Source organism: Euprymna scolopes, chromosome 24 (genome assembly GCF_053919585.1).
Source record: "Euprymna scolopes isolate OS-2025 chromosome 24, ASM5391958v1, whole genome shotgun sequence".
Lineage (NCBI taxonomy): Eukaryota > Metazoa > Mollusca > Cephalopoda > Sepiida > Sepiolidae > Euprymna > Euprymna scolopes.
In genome coordinates this window covers 40,951,058-40,973,125 of record NC_136505.1, presented here as the reverse complement: position 1 = coordinate 40,973,125, position 22,068 = coordinate 40,951,058, and the positions used below count along the sequence as shown (strand labels likewise).

The 22,068-nt window shown below is 32.6% G+C and overlaps 1 protein-coding gene and 1 pseudogene across 1 annotated transcript; both read left to right on the top strand.

The window, feature by feature from the left end:
- The first annotated feature begins 659 nt into the window (after positions 1 to 659).
- Positions 660 to 2,120, top strand: LOC145246490 (uncharacterized). The gene has a single exon (XM_080108108.1). The coding sequence runs from the start codon at positions 660 to 662 to the stop codon at positions 2,118 to 2,120; it is 1,461 nt and encodes a 486-aa protein (XP_079964234.1).
- An 18,479-nt stretch (positions 2,121 to 20,599) lies between these two features.
- Positions 20,600 to 20,733, top strand: LOC145246991 (U2 spliceosomal RNA; annotated as a pseudogene).
- The last annotated feature ends 1,335 nt before the right edge of the window (positions 20,734 to 22,068 follow it).

Sequence of the window (22,068 nt, the reverse complement as noted above, 5' to 3'; positions counted from 1 at the left end):
CAGTAATATTTGTCGGTGATGATGGAGCACCTCCTGTCCATCGTGACATTATAGTGTACCCAGAATGACAACAGAGGGAGAGGATATCTTATCTTTCTTGCCATCTTGACGCAACGATTTACCCTCTTCTCTTTCCTCATGGTGAATTTGGAGGGCATATAAACATTCCTCGTGTAGAAAATAGGCAAACCAGAGTTCGTAACAAGGTTTCCATGCATGAATTTTATGCATATCGTCTATCGATAAGGGATGGCTTCAGTCCAATACACACTGGTGGAAAACTATTTCAGCAATATATAGTTGATACTTATGTTAAAGTAGAAGGTTGTCGTTTGAAATTCATTGCAGAAAATCAAGCACAACTAAGAGTTGCAATGTATTCTGGCTTGATGGATCACCTTGCAAGACATAATGAAACTGGAGATCCCGGAATACCTGTCATTTTACCATCATCCTTCACAGGGAGCCCACGAAATATGCAACAATGCTATCAAGACGCAATGGCAATTGTTTGCAAATATAGAAGGCTTGATTTACTCATAACATATACTTGCAATCCAAAATGTCTAGAAGTAATCGGAAACTTACAGCCGCATGAAACTGCACAGAACAGACCTTATTTGTAGGCACGAGTTTTTATAAAACATCTCAATGAATTGATGATTCATATAAAGGACAGGCATGTATTTGGGGTAACTATTGCTGTGATACATGTAATTGAATTTCAGAAACGAGGTCTTCAACATTGTCACATGCTAATCATGCTGCGTGCAGAAGATAAAATTAGAACTGAAGAACAAATTGATAATATTGTTTCAGCTGAATTACCATCAGAACATGATCCAGAATTGAGACAATTAGGTAAAAAACTCATGATTCATGGACTCTGCGGTACATTTAATCCCAACTCAATCTGTATGGTAGAGGGAGAGTGTCAGAAGAAATTTCCTATGTCGTATCAGGAGGAGACTATTACAAATGTTTCTGGATATCCTCTATATAGACGCAGAAATAATGGAGATTCTGTTAGAGTGGGTGTCCATGAGGTTGACTGCAGGTTTTTAGTATCATATAATGAATATTTACTCAGAAAATATGGTGCTCACATTAATGTAGAAGTGCGTATCTCGGTAAAAAGTGTGAAATATCTTTTCAAATATGTCTATAAAGGACATGGTTGCGCAATTATGGAAATGAATATAAATAACAATGAAAGTAATGAACTTGAATATAATGAAATTAAGCAATATATTTTGTGTAGATATGTATTCCCGTCTGAAGCATTTTGCCGTTTGTCAGAATATAAAATGGATGGACAGTCACACACAGTTTATCGACTGGCGCTCCATTTTTTTGATGAACAACAAGTTTATTATAGGCCAGGTGAACAAAGACAGGCTGCTGGCCATGCAGAAGGACGCGACACGCAATTAACTTCATGGTTCAAACTTAACCAAAGTGACGTGGATGCAAGACCCTACTTTTATATTGATATTCCTGAATATTATGTATTCAACAAGCAAAGTAACACCTGGACCAGAAGACATTGCTACCGCCAGATTGTTACAAGAATGTACTCTGCCATTCCTAGAAATGCTGAGAAATTCCATTTAAGGATGCTTCTTCTTCATGTATCAGGTTCAACTTCTTTTGATGACTTGAAAACTGTAGGAGGTAAAGAATTGCCGACCTTTTCGGATGCCTGTATTCGATTACAACTGCTTGAAGATGACAACGAACTACAAATGGCTTTGAGTGAGGCAGCTGTATATCAAATTCCACGGCAGCTTCTTAACATGTTTGCAATGATTTGTTTATTCAATACACCACAAAACGCTTTACAATTATGGAATGATAACAAACACCTTATAACAGAGGACCTTTTACGGCAATATGATAACAATATTGCAGAAAACATCGCTCCGCATCACATAAACATGGTTCTGAATGAAAATGGCATGACTTGTGCGATGCATGATCTGCCAGAACCAATCAATGGCTTTCCTTTCATTCAATATGTGGAAGAAATTCAAGAAGTTAATCCTGAAGTACTAAATATTGGGCAAAGAAATGTATTTGATAGTGTCATTAACGCTGTAAATGCAATAGATAGAGCATAGACTCTCAACCTGGGGGCCATGGCCCCCAAGGGGGCCATGGCAATAATTTAGGGGGGCCATGGTGGAATTTTCTTTTTTAATTGATTAAGTTGACAATAAAATTTTGTTACCTACATAATATTGTTACGAATGTGTGTGTACGTGTGTATGTATGTATGTGTGTATGTATGTGGGAGAGAGGTGATCGAATTATCTCAGTGTGGCCTTGGATATCAGCACGTAAACATGTGGGTATAATTGATTCTGAACCATACTGTATACTGTTTTACTTATTTTGTTCGACAATTATAAATGCGGTCGCTGTTTTCGTGTGTGAAATATTTGTGCACTTCCTTTATTATTTTCTTATTTTTTGGTATCATTGTATTCATGCTCATTCCCTACTCAGGTATTCCTGCTTTTTTTTTAGTGCTAATATTGATGTGACTCGCTATTCTTCTCATAATTTCAATTGGGGCAGTGCTTGTCAAAGGAGGTGTGTTCTTGCTGTAGAAAGTACATTTCAGCTTGCTAGGTTGAGTGTGAATGTTTATCATCTTTACTCTCTCTGTGTATGTTTGTGTATGACTGTGTGTGTGCTTAATGTGTGAGTCCATGGATGTATTATGTATGTGGATATTTGTGTGTTCGTCATTTTATCACTTGTCCTATTTATCTGTCCTTCATTATCATTCTTTTGTCTTATCACTTAATGTTTGTTCTGATGGTCTGTCTTCTTTATTTTCCCTAGATTTGCGATGGCTACTAGTGTTACTAAGAAGCGGAAGTACAGTGAAGAGTACATTAGCTACGGATTTACATCAATTCTCGCTGATGGCATCGAGAAACCTCAGTGTGTACTGTGCTTCAAAGTGTTGGGGAACGATTCTATGAGGCCTAGTAAGTTGAAGCATCATTTACAGACCATCCATCCACAGTATGCTGAAAAAGACCCCGATTTCTTCAGGCGCCATGAAAGTAGTTTCGGAAAACAGAAACTGGATGCAACTGGTGCTTTCCAACAACAGACCTCAAGTGTAGTTGAGGCATCATACGAGGTTGCCCTTGAAATAGCGAAGCAAAAGAAGCCCCACACAATTGGTGAAACCTTAATTAAGCCATGTACTTTAAAGATGGTCAAGCGTGTTCTTGGAGATGCAAATGAACGTAAAATTCAACAAATTTCCTTGTCAAACGACACAGTGAAGCGGAGAATTAATGAAATGTCAGATGACATAAAGGAAAAAGTGATACAGGAGATCAAATCGTCTCCAGCTGGTATGTTTGCAATACAACTGGATGAGTCAACGGATGTGAGTTCGTGTTCACAGCTACTCGTGTTTGTTAGGTATATTTTCTTGTGTGATATCAAGGAAGAATATCTGTTATGTACACAGCTTGAGACCACCACAACAGCTGAAGATGTGATGGAAAAGCTATCTTCTTTCTTCAAAGCTAACAGGATCCCATGGGAAAATTGTTGTGGAGTCTGTACAGACGGGGCTCCAGCGATGCTGGGATCAAAATCAGGGTTCCAGAAGCGTGTCAAGGAAGTAGCTCCGAATGCCAAGGGGGTTCATTGTATGATCCATCGTTTTGCACTGGCGTCGAAAACCCTCCCTGATGAACTTTGCAAGATCCTGGAGGCAGTGGTCAAATGCGTCAACTTTGTAAAAGCTGGAGCTCTGAACTCTCGCCTTTTCCAGAACCTCTGTAGAGACATGGATTCGGAGCATGAAGCTCTCCTCTTTTACTCCAAAGTGCGCTGGCTTTCCAAGGGCAATGTTGTGAATCGAGTGTTTGAACTTCGGGGGGAGCTAAAATTGTTCCTGGAAATGCAAGGGAAAGATGATCTGTTGAGTCACTTCAATGAGGTTTTGTGGGAGCCACGTCTTGCATATTTAGCAGATATATTTGAGCAGCTAAATAGGTTGAATCTGAAACTACAGGGCAAGGAAAGAAATGTGTTTCACCTGATGGACTGTCTTCGTGGATTTCTTGCCAAGCTCCAGAATTGGCAAAGGAAAGTCGGTGCCGGGAATGTTGCCATGTTTGAAAACCTTTCAGCTGTCCTTGACGAGAATGAAGAAGATAGTCTGCTTGACCCATTACTTAAAACTGAAATCACCCAGCATCTGAGATCCTTGGAAAGTGAACTTAATATGTACTTCCCAGAATTCGAGGAGGAAGAAGGGAAGTTGGTAAGGAATCCATTCTCTGGCACTCTTGATATTACTACCATTCCCAGTGATGTTCAGGACGAGTTCCTTGATCTCAAACATGATTCTGCTGCCAAAGATCTCTATGAAGAAAAATCTCTGAATGTATTCTGGTGTTCGATGCATCAGTCATATCCAAAAGTCAGTGAGATTGCACTTCGACTACTCTTGCCTTTTTCAACTACCTATTTATGTGAGTCTGGTTTCTCCACCCTTCTACAAATCAAGAATAAGAGCCGCAACCGATTGGATGTGGACCCCGACATGAGATGTGCATTGTCAGTGACACAATCTCGGATTCGTCAACTGACTGAAAAGAAACAATATCAGCCTTCCCACTGATGTGTGATAAAGTATGCAGAGGTTAATTGAACTTTCTCCCATCCAAATCAAATTTGCTATTGTCTGCTAGTCTTTTGTAGTCTAGTGATGTAAGTTAAGCATATCACAGAAATCTATCAATATAAGATAATTATGACTGTAAACTTTGTAATAAAGCAAGGGTGTTCTCTTCATCAACATTTTATTTATTCTTTTTTTTCTGCGCCTTTTTTGGCAGGGTGGGATTTGGGAGAAAAATGAAGGGGAGCCACACGAATGTTGAGAATTCATGAAGGGGGAATGGAGTGAAAAAGGTTGAGAACCACTGAGATAGAGGATTAGAGACTAAGCACCGACTGTTTTATCTGGATGCACCCGGCGGTTCTGTTAAAACTTTTCTATTTAATAGGATTCATGATTACCTGATGGTTCAAAATGTGGTTGTAAGTATTTTTGCTTGGACAGGTATTGCAGCAACTTTATTGAAAAATGGAAAAATGCTTCAAAGTATCTTCAAATTTCCGTTTCCTTTGACTGAGACATTTTCATGCAATATTCCACATAATTCTGACCAAGCAAATATTCTCAGGCAGGTGAAAGTTTTCATTATTGATCCCTCAATATGCATTTAAAGCCATTGATAATTGTTTACAGAATATTATGAACAATAATAATATATTTGATAGTAAAGTCATCATATTAGGAGGAGACTTCAGGCAAATTCTGCCTGTGGTTCCTAGAGCTCCACATGCTGCAGTATTGGATGTATGTCTTAAAGAAGCCTCCAATGTGGCACCATTTTCATCAACTAAATCTCTCTCAGAATATGAGGACTAATGAAAACGAACAAGTTTTCTCAAAATGGTTCTTACAAACTGGAAAGGTCAAGTTCATAGTTCACTTGACAATGTTTCTCATGGCACGATCGATATTCCAGAACAATGTGTATGCAATGACTCTTTAGTATCAGACATATTTGATCATTGCACACAAGACGAAATGAAAAGTAGAGTTATTTTGTCACAAAAAAATGCAGATTGTTTAGAAGTTAATGAAGATATTCTACGAAGACAATCAACTGAGGGCAAAACATATCTAAGTTCAGATTCAGTATCAGCAGACAATGAAATGGAAGCCAATAATTATCCGATGGAATTCATAAATTCACTTACGCCTTCAGGTATGCCTCCTCATCGTCCTAATCTCAAAGTTGTATCTATTATTATGCTGCTTTGCAACCTGTCATTTACGCAAGGACTATGCAATAGAACACGTTTAGAAGTATTGGAGCTTCATAACCACAGTATTCTAGCTTCAATAATAAGTGGATCTAATGCTCAGGCACGAGTTTTATTTCCAAGAATTAAACTTAATCCTAGTGACGCAAATATTCCATTTGTTCTGCACAGTACTCAATTTCCCGTCCGCCTATCATATTCAATGACCATTAATAAAGCTCAAGGACAGACATTCGATAAAGTTGGGATCTACCTACCACAACCTTGCTTTGCTCATAGACAACTTTGTGTAGCTTTCTCACGAGCAATGTCTATGAAGAGTGTAAAAGTGAAAATTTGTGCTCAAAATAAATCTACTCATGGCCAGAGATGAACGACCTTCACTAGAAATATTGTATATAAAGAAGTTTTGTAAATTATTTCATGTATTGCTCATTTTTTAATTATATAATCAACTAAAATCTCATCACATTTATCCAAACATGTACAAATTAGGAACAAGATAATTAGTATTGAAAATATCATTTCATTTAATTTGCACGGAAACCGCTATCTTCTATATACTTTATATATCAATACGAAAGTGTGTGTTATTTTGTGTGTCACGCTTACATCTTTTATCTTCCAAATGACTGTCGTTTAATTTTTATCTATCTTTCTTTTTAAGTAACTCTGTATCTTTGACAGATCAATTAACCGATTTACTTTGCAAAAACTTTCCCAAACTAAAAAAAACATACCTGTTTACTTTTCCAAATAGGCTATTTTATTTCATAATAAAAAAGGGCGCATGTAGATAGTATTCTTTTATATTTAAAAAATATGTGCAAGTCATTTGACATTGGTTCATAATAGTCGTTATTGGTTTCATTTAATTTTCTATTTTCCTATTTGTTTAATAAAAAGAATTAATTATATTATTTGTCTATCGAAACAAATTAAAATTAATTTCGTAAAAATGTAATTAATTTCTTTGCTTTTTTATTCACAAGTTTTACTTTACATATTCTTATAACAAATGTTCTTAATTTTTAGTTAGACATAAAATAGTTTAATCGATTTTAAAACATTAAAAAATATTTAATATGAGTGTAAAAAAGTGTCTATTGATTTTTTAGGATAAAATTAAAATTTAAAATTCCATTAACAATTTTATATATTGTTTTATATTATTTTGTCTTTATTCTATAAAATTTAGGATTTTATTTTTCTGGTACATGCAAAAGTTGTTAAGAAATAATTGCTTTTATTAGTTATTTTGTTGGTAAAAAAAAACAACACAATTCTCTCGAATATATATATATATATATATATATATATATATATATATATATATATATATATATATATAATTATCAAAGTAACTGGAATGCTGAGACTGATACTACACTCAGAAATTCATGTTGAAGTAATGGTTGCCTAATCCCTAACAGTGTTTATTTGGAAAAGCCGCTAAAACTGTTTATGATTTAAACATTACTTTATTTCATGTACATTTTTAACAGTGGGGTGAGGGATATGAAATCAGTCCCGGAAATAGCTGAAACCGTTTACGCACTAAACATTACATCATTATTTGATTAAAAATTTATAATCTATCAAAGTTATTATCTTAGTAAGGTTAGGCAATAATGTGGGTTAAAATTATGAAAATATTATAGTCGAAATTAGTAACATATCCAAGAATTATGAAAAATGATGAAATGTGAGTTAACTGATTGGTGTGTTTGTAATGAAATCATCAGCCCAGACAATATGTCAAAGTTATTATTTTAGAAAAGGTTATAATGGTATGATGGTGTCTTCATTCATGCTAAACGCCCATAGAATGGCCAGCAGCAGTATATTACATATGAAATATGCCGCCGTGGAATTTCCACAGGTCCTGCTAGTTATAATGATTGCTGTTAGTAGTTCGGATATATATAAAATATATATTCCGACAATGTAGCTGCAATAGAGAAAATACCTTATGTTCACCATTAGTTTACGCGCCCCGAATATATATATATATATATATATATATATATATATATATATATATATATATATTAGGGTAAGTTGATTTTTAACTTTCTTCAAAAGATCAAATTCCTTAATGGACCAAAAGTTGTGTCTATACCTATTGAATACTCATACCAAAAATTAGATCTGAGTCTTTAACGTTTTTTTTGCGAATTTGACATAAAAGATGTTAAATAAACACGGGCGGAAAAATCCTCGATTTTGATGGATTTTGCCTAAATATTGATGTCAAAACTAAATAATTTCAGCATTTAAGTCAGGAAATCTTATTTTATTTGATGGGAATATAATTTGAAACAAAATTATAAAAAAATTTCAAATTGAAATTTAAGCCCCCCCCCCCAACTTAACTGTGCCGAGTTTAAAATGCTATTATTTAAACAGAAATTGTTGAATGTATCGACAAAAAAATTTGTTCCTGATATGAAAACACAACAAGCAATTGTTGAAAAACAAATAATTATTTATTTTTAATATAAAGAATCAAAGTATTCTAAATAAGAGCCCTTCGATGAAAAAGCGGGTCTTATTTGTTGGCACAAAACTTTTCCAAGTATGTGCCGGTGCCTTGCTTCAAAGCCGTATACACATTGAGAAGCCTCTGTCACCAACTTAACTGCTCGTTCAACACCTTGGGAATGTGAAGGGAAATCTAGCAAGTCAGGCTTTTCGACTGTTAACAATGAACTCTAATTCACTGTCTTGTGTAAGTGGTGGCTCACATACTCCATTTACTAACAAATCTATTAAATTTGTCCAGTGTAGAGCCGTAAAGGTGATCACCGGGATCTTTTTAAGTCTTTTATTGGCTGGCTCCCCTCTCCTTAAACAATATAAAAAATAATTTGAGTTTAATCTTTTAATGCAATTTATACTGCTTTAATAAGATTTGGGGAAATTAAATGCAATCTTTAAAATGTCACAATAAATTGGTGTAAGTAATTCAAGCAGTTTTTTATGAATAAATATTAACTTAACTAATGGTTAAAATTCTTTTTATTCCCTCTTCTCTTACTTCAAGTTCATCTGATTTTACCATAGAAAATAAAATATTTTCTGGCAGTAATGCAAAAGCATTATACTGAATGTTTTTAAGTGTAATTTTTTTTAATTTCAGTTGGTTGCTTCTGTATTCTCTGAATCATATTATAAATATACATTTATTGGTGGTGGAATTTTTTATTTTTTTATGTCAAACCAACAAATCGCATATACATTTACAATAAAATTGATCAAACAATTTGGTTGAAAGATTATGTGGATATGTCCCACGAGTCCATAGGCACATGAGCCTTATGGCCAATGTTAACCATCTAGCTTGGTTAAATGGTCCAATTTTCCAGGATGCAAATCTAGGGTCTACCTTACCTCTTAAAATCCCAACTGTATACTCGTAGATCAGTCTTTGGTCACTACTTTGGCTATCCTTATCTTCAAATTCACACTTAAAGGGATTCCCAACAGCGGAAAATACTATTTGTGATAAATTATGGCAATCATTTGCACATGATTTACCCAATGGACCACTGAATGTTTTGGAGCTGTTTGTGGTGCCATCTAAATGCTTCAGCAAAACCCTAAATGGAAGTTCATTCTGGTGCAAAGAGCAACCAATAGTATGAAGATTGTTTTGATTGTTTTTCTAAAAGTGTTACCAGACCACATTCACAGTCTGTGTTCGCATTTGTGTTGTCAACAAGGACATCCTTAATGGTGCTTAAACATTGGAATTCCTCTAAAACTTCAGCCACTTGCTCTACAAGAACATTACCAGTTGCTCCAGTATCCGGAAAAATTTGGTGAGTCAAATATAGACTCTCATTTGCTGTTTCTTTTGTTATTGTGAGGTGATACTCAGATGCTTTGGTTGTTTTTTTTTTTGTTTTTTTTTTCACAATTTGAAATCCATTTACATCCACTGCTTCTTTTTGGAGCAGTGTATCTTTGTATGTCCTCCCATCAACACCTATACAAAGAAGATTTTCCATATTTTGCTGTGGTTTTTATAGGCATCTGCGTTTACTTTACCTTTTGCCCTATCAATTTTACGTTTATCCATATAGATATTCTTTATATCTATATTAGGGATACGAAGGCCCATGGCTCTTAAAGGCAAGAGCAGGGCATTGCCAAGACTGGCTCCAAGATTAGAGGATATATCATCCCTGACTAATTCAAGAGACAACCTTAGAATTTTTCTAAGATTATATGTAAGGTTATAGGGTACTTTGAGAGGACTTCTTGGCTGTATGTAATCTGCTTCATCACTTGGAGAAGATGAGTGACTTAGAGATGTACTTGGAGAAACTTGAGCTTGAATAGATGATGTTGATGGCATGGGAGATGTTTTTTGTTGGATTCCTCTTTCACCTTTTCTTTTAATTTTTTATTGCGATTTTATCTATTGGACCAAGTTTAAATGTGCCCTAGGGCCCTATTTTACTCCTTTGGTCTTTTAAATATCCTCGGTCTTCCATATGAACCTGGAATATCAGATTAAAATCAAATTTACTAAGATTAAAAATACAGTTTAACATATTAAATTAAAAATATTTTACATGTAAAATAAAATGAAAAAAATTGATTTAAATATCTATTTTTACTGTGGAAATGTTTTTTTTTCTCTAAATTTACATAATTTAGACATTGAGTTATCCCTTTCATAATAAATCCAAAAATAAAAATAAAAAATAACTTACTTTCCGCTTCAGAGGACGAGTGCATGTGATGTGCTTGATCTGGCAATTTTCTTTGTTGCATTTGACATTAATATTGTCACAACTTAAAATGGGCAGCTTGCACGAACATGATGAAATATCAAACAATGTTTCTATTTTTCCTTCCAGAATTTTGTTTGGGCAGCAGGTATATGTTTCCTATTTATTTGCTTTGTCTTCTGAAAGCATATTCACCTTGACGACAACACTATTTTCATTTAACAAAGGCAAACGAGGGTTGACAGTCTTCCAAATATCTATGACGTAATTTGCTATTAATTTCGAAATACTATAGCAAGAAAGATGGGGATAAGTGTTCATTAAAAATAGCAATATTGAATTATTTGTCTAACGGTTGTTGGCTCTGTTTTATCCAAAGGTGATGGTAAACCTGAAGATTTAATTGCTTCTTTACATCGAGTGGAAACTCCAGTGTTTTTTTCCAGCCACTTTTTAAAATTAAAATATCTGTAAAAAGAAACACACACACACACACACACACATATATATATTATATATATATATATATATATAATATTTTCAGATAACACACGAAAATATTTTTAAAAAATTGGAAATAAATTTCAAAATTTAGTTTTAAAAAATGTTTTACTTACCAATCAATACAGTTTAGTTCAAAAACAAATTCGTAAACCAAAACCAGCCTTTAAAAAAACACTGAATTTTTAAATATAAATAAATGACAATAATTATATAAAGTTTAAATATTTTAATAGTATGTTTAAATTGTTTAAATTAATTATTCTAATAGAATGTTTAATTCGTTAAATTAATACGTGTGAATTCGAAGGTTAAAAAATGTAAACAAGGTGAAAGTCGAAAAAATATCCAATAAATAAAACTCTTTTACTAAGTCATCATTTGTATTTTAAACTATATATTTTAATATATTTTGTTTTTGTTTTTGGTCATTTTATATAAATTAATATGAAAATAGATAATAAACTTTAAAAAAAAAATTCTGTAATAGATTTTATTATTTTACGCTAGTTTAATCTCGGATTTTTTTATGGATACATATTTCTGGTTTCACCGAAATTACGACGAAGAGTGCAAATATTGATGTCTTTAAATTCCATTTTGAAAAAAAAAGAAATACAAAATTTTGGAACAAAAATATTTTTCATGTTATTTAGGGTGTTATTTCGCAATTTTCCATCTATTAACCTGTTTACAGTTCCAAAATCGACTTACCCTAATATATATATATATATATATATATATATATATATATATATATATATATATATATATATATATATATAACTCTCAATTCGGCCTGGATTATACCTTTCTTCATTCCCTTTAATCTTACGAATGAACCTCCATTTTTTCTCGTTGAACCTAACTACAAGATGGAAGATATTTTAAACTGTTCATGAAAACTTTTCTGTTTGGAATCTATGTTCTAAATAGCAAACTTTATGACTGCCTATGAATATTATTTTGACAAAAACATTTTCCCCGATGAAGTCAGCAATTTATTGAAAATCCATGGATTAAAGAAAAATGCTTAATTTTGATATTCCTTACGAGATAATAAATTTGTTGTTAACTTTTCTAATTTACAGTATGTAATTGCAAACTTGGAAAGGCATTCATCTGCGAAATAAAGAGAAAGTCGATGCATAAGGACTAAATTTTACGTTGTATAATTTGGAACAACAACAATTACGATAAAAGATGCTTTGTTGCCTAAATGGTGGATATTTTAAACTGGTTTTAGGGTCATATGTTGCTGCGAAGATTCTTACTGCCTTATCAATTTAAAGTTATTTTTTCAAATTAACGGGAACATGAGGATATTTTAATTTAAAGTCAGATATGAACAAGTCAAATTATAGAGGAATAAATGGCGAATCAAATGAGGTATAGGTTGTTTAAACAGTTACACTCGGATTAGCTTAAAGTAGCGATTTTTGAAAACATGACAATGCGGACATTTTTTTAGCGCCACTATATATATATATATATATATATATATATATATATATATATATATACATATATATATATATATATATATATATATATATATATATATAGGTAACGCGCAAATACAAACTGAAAAAATTATTCTACAATAAAAAAAATATTTTTATAAATGTTTTTTTAAATTTTTATTTGTAATCATAATTATTATAAAGAAGGACTTAAGATGGATTCTGCCGGAAATACACCTAAAATTGCTGTTAATAATAGTTATTTCTTGAATTAAGTCTTTCTACTTAACTTTTAACTTTAGCAACTTTTCACACTCATCAGTTATTTATTATTGCAGGTATATTATTAACCGAAAAAGGTACTAACATTCAAGAGCGATAACTATGAGTTGAAAATTTTGAGCTGTTGTATTTCTAGTTTTTCCTCCTTTGCACAACTAAAATTCACTGATATTTTATGAATAAAAATAGGTGATTGTATATTTCTTAAGTATTTTTCTACTTTTCGTTCACTTTATTAACCCTATGTCGTTTTTATGATATCTGTTAGTATTCGATAAGCTGAATGACGGCAAAAGAGCACGATTATGAAATATATGTAAGACAGTAATAAAGAAATTATACGTAGTCGCCTAAATTATAATTTAAAAAATTAACAAAAAGAAGCATAATATCTTTAATTTTACAAAAAAGTATTATCTATATATTAATACGATAGCGTGTGTGTTCTTTTGTGTGTCACGCTAACATCCGGGTCGTTTATCTGTTATGTTCTTCTATTGCTTGTCATGAATAATTTTACCAAGAATTCTTCAGAAGTTTTGGTTTCGGTTTCGACTTTAGCTGATGGCATTTAAATCATCTATTTTTTTTTAATAAATAATTGTATTAAAATTCTTCATAAGTTTTGGTTTCGGTTTCGGTTATGGCTGAAGGCACTCAAACTATATATATATATATATATATATATATATATATATCATAAGTTTTTATTTCAGTTTCGATTCAAGCTAATACACCCAAGGCATGTGCATTAAGTATGACGTAACATGTTGTTACGTCATATAATTAAGTATAAATGATGATGATGTATACAAGAACACTATAGTGCTATATATATAACACACACGCTTTGCTCTCTTCCATAAAAACAAAACATATTTTTATCATATTCACTAGGGTAATTTATAATTAAGAAAGCCTGATTAATGTCACTGAGCATTAGGTATTTATTAGTTCTTCGATAAAATAACAATTTTAATATGGAGAACTCCAAATCTCTGTACATGCTGATTTATTAATTGAATGCAATTCCCCATCTGTCTTCAATGTATAATAATTCTGGTTAGAGGGATGAACTTTTATTTATTTAATCAAGAGAGAATAGGAATTTGTTTGTTTTTGTTTTATTTTCATCAATTGTATTGTCGTCTGCATTCAGTCAGAAAAAAAAAACATAAAAAAAACAAGAAAACAATCACGAGAGAGGATATGAAGAGATATATAGAGAGTGGTCAAAAAAAATTAAAATAAAAGAAAGAATAGCTAATAAGCGCTGACAGTAGAGGAGAAAGAAAGAAAAAAGAAAGAAAGAAAGAAATCAGCTAGCGAACGCTGGCAGACTGTATAGAGAAGGGTAGGTGAAACAAAAGGAGGGTCGATCTGTGAATTCACCCTTCTCACTTTTCTCAATAACTATGCCTTGGAAATTTTTGAAATTTTCACAAGTATTAAACAAGATATGAGTAAAATGTAACAGAACTGATTTTCCCTGAAAATCCGGTTGCCCCTCTAGGATTGCCTTTCGGGTTAAAACTAGCAGGGCTACCCGGCGTTGCTCGGGACCGTATAAACAATGAAAAAACAAAAGCAGATATTGAACATATGTTTTACTCTTAGGAGAGAGGAATCTTTCATCTCAAGTTTTAGCGTTACAAACAAACATTTGTCTTTTATATATATAAATAATGACAGGTTTTTTGGGGGCCCCCCTCGAAGATAACTGATCAGTTGACCAACTTCTAGTGGTCCGTTTGACGTGAAATTTCGATATTTGTCATCCGGGTGATGGGGCTTCGATATGATACCAAATTTGTCAAGTTTGGTTCCGTCTTTCAAAAGTTTTAGCGTTACAAACAAACATACATACATACACACAGACGTTTGGCTTTTATATATATAGATAGATAGCAGGGCTACCCGGCGTTGCTCGGGACCGTATAAACAATGAAAAAACAAAAGCAGATATTGAACATATGTTTGATTCTTAGGGGAGAGGAATCTTTCATCTCTATGTATTATTTGTTTTATCTACCCTAGGACTGATATTGTTCATGTTTTATCCCTAGCATAGGTAATTTACAGCATGTATATGAAATTGTTTTACCTTAGGGAGAAGAGAACAGGTAATATACAACATAATGTGTCTATATTACATCCCTGGCAACGCCTAGAAACCAGCTAGAACATGTATTTCAGTCAATCTTTATTATATCCTGGGCTATGCCGGGAAACCAGCTAATTTCTTTTTAGTGACTTGACCACCAAAATACCTCCCTAAGTGTGTCCTTTCTTTTGAACTTATTAGATATAGGTATCTAGAAATGTGTGTGAAATTTTGTTGAATGCATTGTTCACTATGATTTTCTTATTGTTCTACACAATATCAACTGTAGCGAAATAACACAGTAAACTTAGTGTAGTGTTAGAATAAAGAGCAAAGGAAAAAATTAGAATCATATTTTGTAATTGCAAATCTAAATTTGCTAGCATGTACCAGTATTGGCCAGGTTGTGGAAATTTGGAACTTATAACATATGTAGTGGCCTTTTCCTAGATACCTATTGCTAAAAATTATACTTTCATTTTGTTAGAAAAATCTCTCTTCAGATGCCCTGCATCATTCAAAATAAAAACAAATATTTTTATAATTGTTTCAGTATATTGCTACACAATGTGAAAGTTTTTAACGTTTGTAAAAAAAATCATGAATGTGCTTATATTGCAAAAAAGAAAATATCAGTGCACAGTATTGAAAGTGTTTGAGATTCAAAAGTCTGTAACATTTCTACTAACTTCATAAGATGTCATGTGAGAAACTGAATTGAATATCAAGACATTATCTGAAGCGTTTTTATTTTGGTGTAACATATGTGTTTACAGTGAACCTTAACTTTTAATAAACAGATTGGTATGCAATAACATAGGCTAAGAATCTTTAAAATATATATAAATTGGAAAAATGTGTGAACAAATAAAAAAAAATGATCCGCTCCACTTGATGACATCAAGCACAGTAATATTTTAGTGAAGAAAATATGAAATTGATGTTCAGTGATTAGTTTGGATGAATGAGAAAATGTAATTGTTTGATGCATAAAAATAACTCAGTTGCTGTATTTGATATTAAGCAGCAAAATATAGTGATTTGAATATTTGGGAAAACATCAAACCAGATTATGTAAAAAGAAAAAAAAAAGATGAAATTAGAAAATATATATTTTATGTTTATGAGTTCTGCCAATCAAAATTTTGTGGCAGAAATTGGGTGATTACCATGCAATTTTATTTTGGTAAAATTCTTAAATTATTAGAATGTTTATTATAATTTCTAATTAGTGACTTGTTATAATCAAAATCCGCCCTAAAGAGTGTCCTTTCTTTTATTAGGTATCAGAGTAGGTATCAAGATTTCTACTTCTATACAAATGTGATATTTCAGATCTGTACATAAAAGATTTGTTGAATATATAGGTTGAGAATTGTTCTGTGTCGCTCTCTCTCACACACACACGCATTCTCACTTTTATAGATATAATAGATAGATTACTCTAGATATATTTCCATATGTCTGAATACCCTATATACAAATTTTCAAATCTGTAGATAAAAAAATTTGTTGAGTATATAGGTTGAAAATTGTTCTCTCTCTCTCTCTCACACACACATTCTCAATTTTAGAAATATAATAGATAGATTATGCTAGATATATTTCCATATGTCTGAATACCCTATATACAAATTTTCTAATCTGTAGATAAAATATTTGTTGAATATATAGGTTGAAAATTGTTCTTACTCTCTCTCTCTCTCTCTCTGGCTACCTCACACACACATTCTAACTTTTATAGATATAATAGATAGATTATGCTAGATATATTTCCATATGTGTGAATACCCTATATACAAATTTTCTAATTTGTAGATAAAAAATTTGTAGAGTGCATAGGTTGAGAATTGTTCTCTCTATCTCTCACACACACACATTCTAACTTTTAAAGATATAATAGATTATGCTAGATATATTTCGATATTTCTGAATACCCTATATATAAAAATTTGTTGAATGTATAGGTTGAGAACTGTTCTCTCTCTCTCTCTCTCTCTCTCGCTCACACACACACACATTCTCACTTTTATAGATATAATAGAAAGATTATCCTAGATATATTTCTATTTGTATGAATACTCTATATACAAATTTTAAAATCTGTAGATAAAGAATTTGTTGAGTATATGGGTTGAGAATTGTTCTCTCTCTCTCTCTCTCTCTCTCTCTCTCACACACACACACACACATTCTCACTTTTATAGATATAATAGATTATGCTAGATATATTTCCATATGTCTGAATACCCTATATACAAATTTTCAAATCTGTAGATAAAAAATTTGTTGAGTATATAGGTTGAGAATTGTTCTCTCTCTCTCTATCACACACATTCTCACTTTTATAGATATAATAGACAGATTATGCCAGATATATTGAAATATGTCTGAATGCCCAATATACAAATTTTGAAATCTGTAGATAAAAAATTTGTTGTATACATAGGTTGACAATTGTCCTCTCTCTCACACACACACACATTCTCACTTTTATACATATAATAGATAGATTATGCTAGATATATTTCTATATGTCTGAACACCCTATATACAAATGTTCAAATCTGTGGATAAAAAATTTGTTGAATGTATAGGTTGAGAATTTTTATCTCTCTCTTTTTCTCTCTCTCTCTCGCTATCTCACACACACGCATTCTCACTTTTATAGATAAAATAGATAGATTATGCTAGATATATTTCCATATGTCTGAATACCCTATATACAAAGTTTCAAATCTGTAGATAAAAAATTTGTTGAATATATAGGTTTAGAATTGTTCTCTCTCTCTCTCACACACACATTCTAACTTTTGTAGTTATAATAGATAGATTATGCTAGATATATTTCCATATGTCTGAATACCCTATATACAAATTTTCTAAACTGTAGGTAAAAAATTTGTTGAGTATGTAGGTTAAGAATTGTTCTCTCTCTCTCTCTCTCACACACACACACACACACACAAGTTCTCACTTTTATAGATATAATAGATAGATTATGCTAGATATATTTCTATATGTCTGCCTACCCTATATACAAATTTCCAAATCTGTGCCCAAAAATGTGTGGAATATATAGGTTGAGAATTGTTCTCTCTCTCTCTCTCTCACACATATTCTCACTTTTATAGGTTATATAGGTTGAGAATTTTTTGCTCTTTCCATCACTCACATTCACACTTTTATAGATATAATACATAGATTATGCCAGATATATTTACATATGTCTGAATACCCAATATACACATTTTCAAATCTGTAGATAAAAAATTAGTTGAATATATAGGTTGAGAATTGTTCTCTCTCTCTCTCTTTCTCTCTCTCTCACACACACATTCTCACTTTTATAGATATAATAGATAGATTATGCTAGATATATTTCCATACGTCTGAATACCCTATATCCAAATTTTCTAATATGTAGATAAAAAATTTGTTGAATATATAGGGTGAGAATTTTCCTTCCTCTCTTTCTCTCTCTCTCTTTCTCACACACACACAAGCTGAAAATTGTTCTCTCTCTCTCTCTGACTCTCTCTCTCTCTCTCACACACACACACATGGTCATTTTATAGATATAATAGATAGGTTATGCTAGATATATTTCTATATGTCTGAATACCCTATATACAAATTTTTAAATCTGTAGATAAAAAATTTGTTGAGTATATAGGTTGAGAATTGTTCTTTCTCTCTCTCTCACACACACATTCTCACTTTTATAGATATAATAGATTATGCTAGATATATTTCCAAATGTCTGAATACCCTATATACAAATTTTCAAATCTGTAAAGATAGAATTTGTTGAATATATAGGTTGAGAATTGTTCTCTCTCTCTCTCTTTCACACACATTCTCACTTTTATAGATATAATGTATAGATTATGCTAGATATATTTCCTTATGTCTGAATACCCTATATACAAATTATCAAATCTGTAGATACAAAATTTGTTGAGTATATAGGTTGAGAATTGTTCTCTCTCTCTCTCTCTCACTCACTCACTCACTCACTCACTCACACACACACACACACATTCTACCTTTTATAGATATAATAGATTATGCTAGATATATTTCCATATGTCTGAATACCCTGTATACAAATTTTCAGATCTGTACATAAAAATTAGTTGAATATATAGGTTGAGAATTGTTCTCTCTCTCTCTCTTCTCTCTCTCTCTTTCACACACATTCTCACTTTTCTAGATATAATAGATAGATTATGCTAGATATATTTCCATATGTCTGAATACCCTATATACAAATTTTCTAATCGGTAGATAAAAAATTTGTTGAATATATAGGGTGAGAATTGTACTTACTCTCTCTCTCTCTCTCTCTCTCTCACGCACACATTCTCACTTTTATGGATATAATAGATAGATTATGCTGGATATATTTCCATATGTCTGAATACCCTATATACAAATGGTCAAATCTGTAGATAACAAATTTATTGAATAGATAGGTTGAGAATTGTTCTCTCTCTCTCTCTCTCTCGCAACCTTACACGCACAACCACACGCAAACATTCTGACTTTTATAGATATAATAGATCGATTATGCTAGATATATTTCCATATGTCTGAATACCCAATATACAAATTTTCAAATCTGTAGGTAAAAAATTTGTTGAATATATAGGTTGAGAATTGTTCTCTCTCTCTCACACACTCACATTCTCACTTTTATAGATATAATGTATAGATTATGCTAGATATATTTCTATATGTCTGAATACCCTATATACAAAGTTTAAAATCCGTAGATAAAAATACGTTGAGTATATAGGTTGAGAATTGTTCTCTCTCTCTCTTACGCACACACACACACACACACACACATTTTCACTTTTATAGATATAATAGATAGATTATGCTAGATATATTTCCATATGTCTGAATACCCTATATACAAATTTTCAAATCTGTAGTATAAAAATGTATTGAATATATAGGTTGAGAATTGTTGTCTCTCTCTCTCTCTCTCTCTCTCTCTCTCTCTCTCTCTCTCTCTCTCTCTCTCTGGCTACCTCACACACACACACATTTTCACTTTTATAGATATAATAGATAGATTATGCTAGATATATTTCCATATGTCTGAATACCCTATATACAAACTTTCAAATCTGTAGATAAAAAATTTGTTGAGTATATAGGTTGAGAATTGTTCTCTCTCTCTCACACGAAACTGTGCGCTCGGCTTCTTCCCCCCCTTCCCACCCCAAATGCTTGGGAAACTGTGCACTGTTTTTGTTGGTTTTCAAGCTGCCTCTTCCCCCCCACACACACAGTTTAACAGTAGTAGGAGGTCAAGAGAAAGAGGGTGAGAGAGAGAGAAGAGTAAGTTGGTGAGAGAGAGAGAAAAGAGAAAGAGGGTGTTGGTTTTATATTTTTATTATCGTCTAATATTTTGAAAGCTGAATTTCTAATAAAATGTGCATCTATAGGAGATAATGCCTGGGAATGTGTTCCCCCCCCCCACAGTTTAACAGTGGTGTGACGTCAAGAGAAAGAGGGTGAGAGAGAGGGAAGAGTAAGTGGGTGAGAGAGAGAAAGAGAGAGAAAAAAAAGAAAGACGGTGTTGGTTTTGTGAAAAAAGTTGTTATTTACAATTGTTCGCATTCTTGGCCTTTTGGTCAAGATCAAAGTGTAGTATCTGTTCTTCAGATGCTGCACTTCTATTTCTTGTTCTCTTTCGGTGGAGGAGAAATCCTCCACGACTGAGACAATTTTTATTTTTGTACCTTTTCTCCACGTTAAAAAACGACCCTGGTGTCTAACTCTGTCCCGTGGGGAGGCATAGTAAATAGGTACAATTGTTCGCCATTAGTGGATGTTGACGTCACGTCACGTGACATGACTAAGCGTTTTTTTTTTTTAGTATGAATAACATTTTTTGTTTTAATTATAAAGTCTACACTTAATTTTATAGAAAATGCTGTATATATAATAGAAAAAAAAAATTACTGGTTTTGTTGGATTCAAGTGGATCCCCCCCTCCAGTTTAAGAGATAGCAGGTCACGTGGTAATATACAAAATGGCTAGCGTAAATATAAAGATCGGTTTTTTTATCGACGAATATTTTGAAAGCTGAATTTTTTTTTATTCCTGTACATTTTTTCCTGATATTTTTCGTTAAAACTCTTGTATAAATACTATTTTTAACCAGTTAAATACGTTGGAGACATTGTCATGGAGTTTAATAATCTCTAGAACAAAGCAGAAGAGAAATTACAAAAGTATCGGTAAAACAAAGTGTTTGTTTACATTTGTTCGCCATTACTGGATGTTGACGTCACGTCACGTGACATGACTAAGCGTTTTTGGATTATGTAATATTAACATTAAAATGACAGGTTTTTTGGGGGGCCCCCCTAGGAGAGAAATGATCAGTTCACCCCCTTTTAATGGTCCGTTTGGTGTGGAATTTCGATATTTGTCATGCGGGTGATCAAGGTTCAATATGATACATAATTTGTCAACTTTGGTTGTGTCTGTCAAAAGTTTGAGCTGACGTCACGTCACGTGACACGTATTGAATAACGTTAAAATGACAGGTTTTTTTGGGGGCCCCCCTAGGAGAAAAACGATCAGTTGACCCCTTTCTACTGGTCCGTTTGACGTGAAATTTCGATATTTGTCATCCGGGTGATCAAGGTGCAATATGATACCAAATTTGTCAACTCTGGTTCCGTCTTTCAAAAGTTTTAGCGTTACAAACAAACATACATACATACATACATACATACATACATACACACCGATTTTTGCCTTTTATATATATAGACTAGCAGGGCTACCCGGCGTTGCTCGGGACCGTATAAACAATGAAAAAACAAAAGCAGATATTGAACATATGTTTGATTCTTAGGGGAGAGGAATCTTTCATCTCTATGTATTATTTGTTTTATCTACCCTAGGACTGATATTGTTCATGTTTTATCCCTAGCATAGGTAATTTACAGCATGTATATGAAATTGTTTTACCTTAGGGAGAAGAGAACAGGTAATATACAACATAATGTGTCTATATTACATCCCTGGCAACGCCTAGAAACCAGCTAGAACATGTATTTCAGTCAA

Excerpts from the sequence above, each read along its gene's own strand:
- LOC145246490 (XM_080108108.1), top strand. The coding sequence starts at position 660 with ATGATTCATATAAAGGACAGGCATGTATTTGGGGTAACTATTGCTGTG.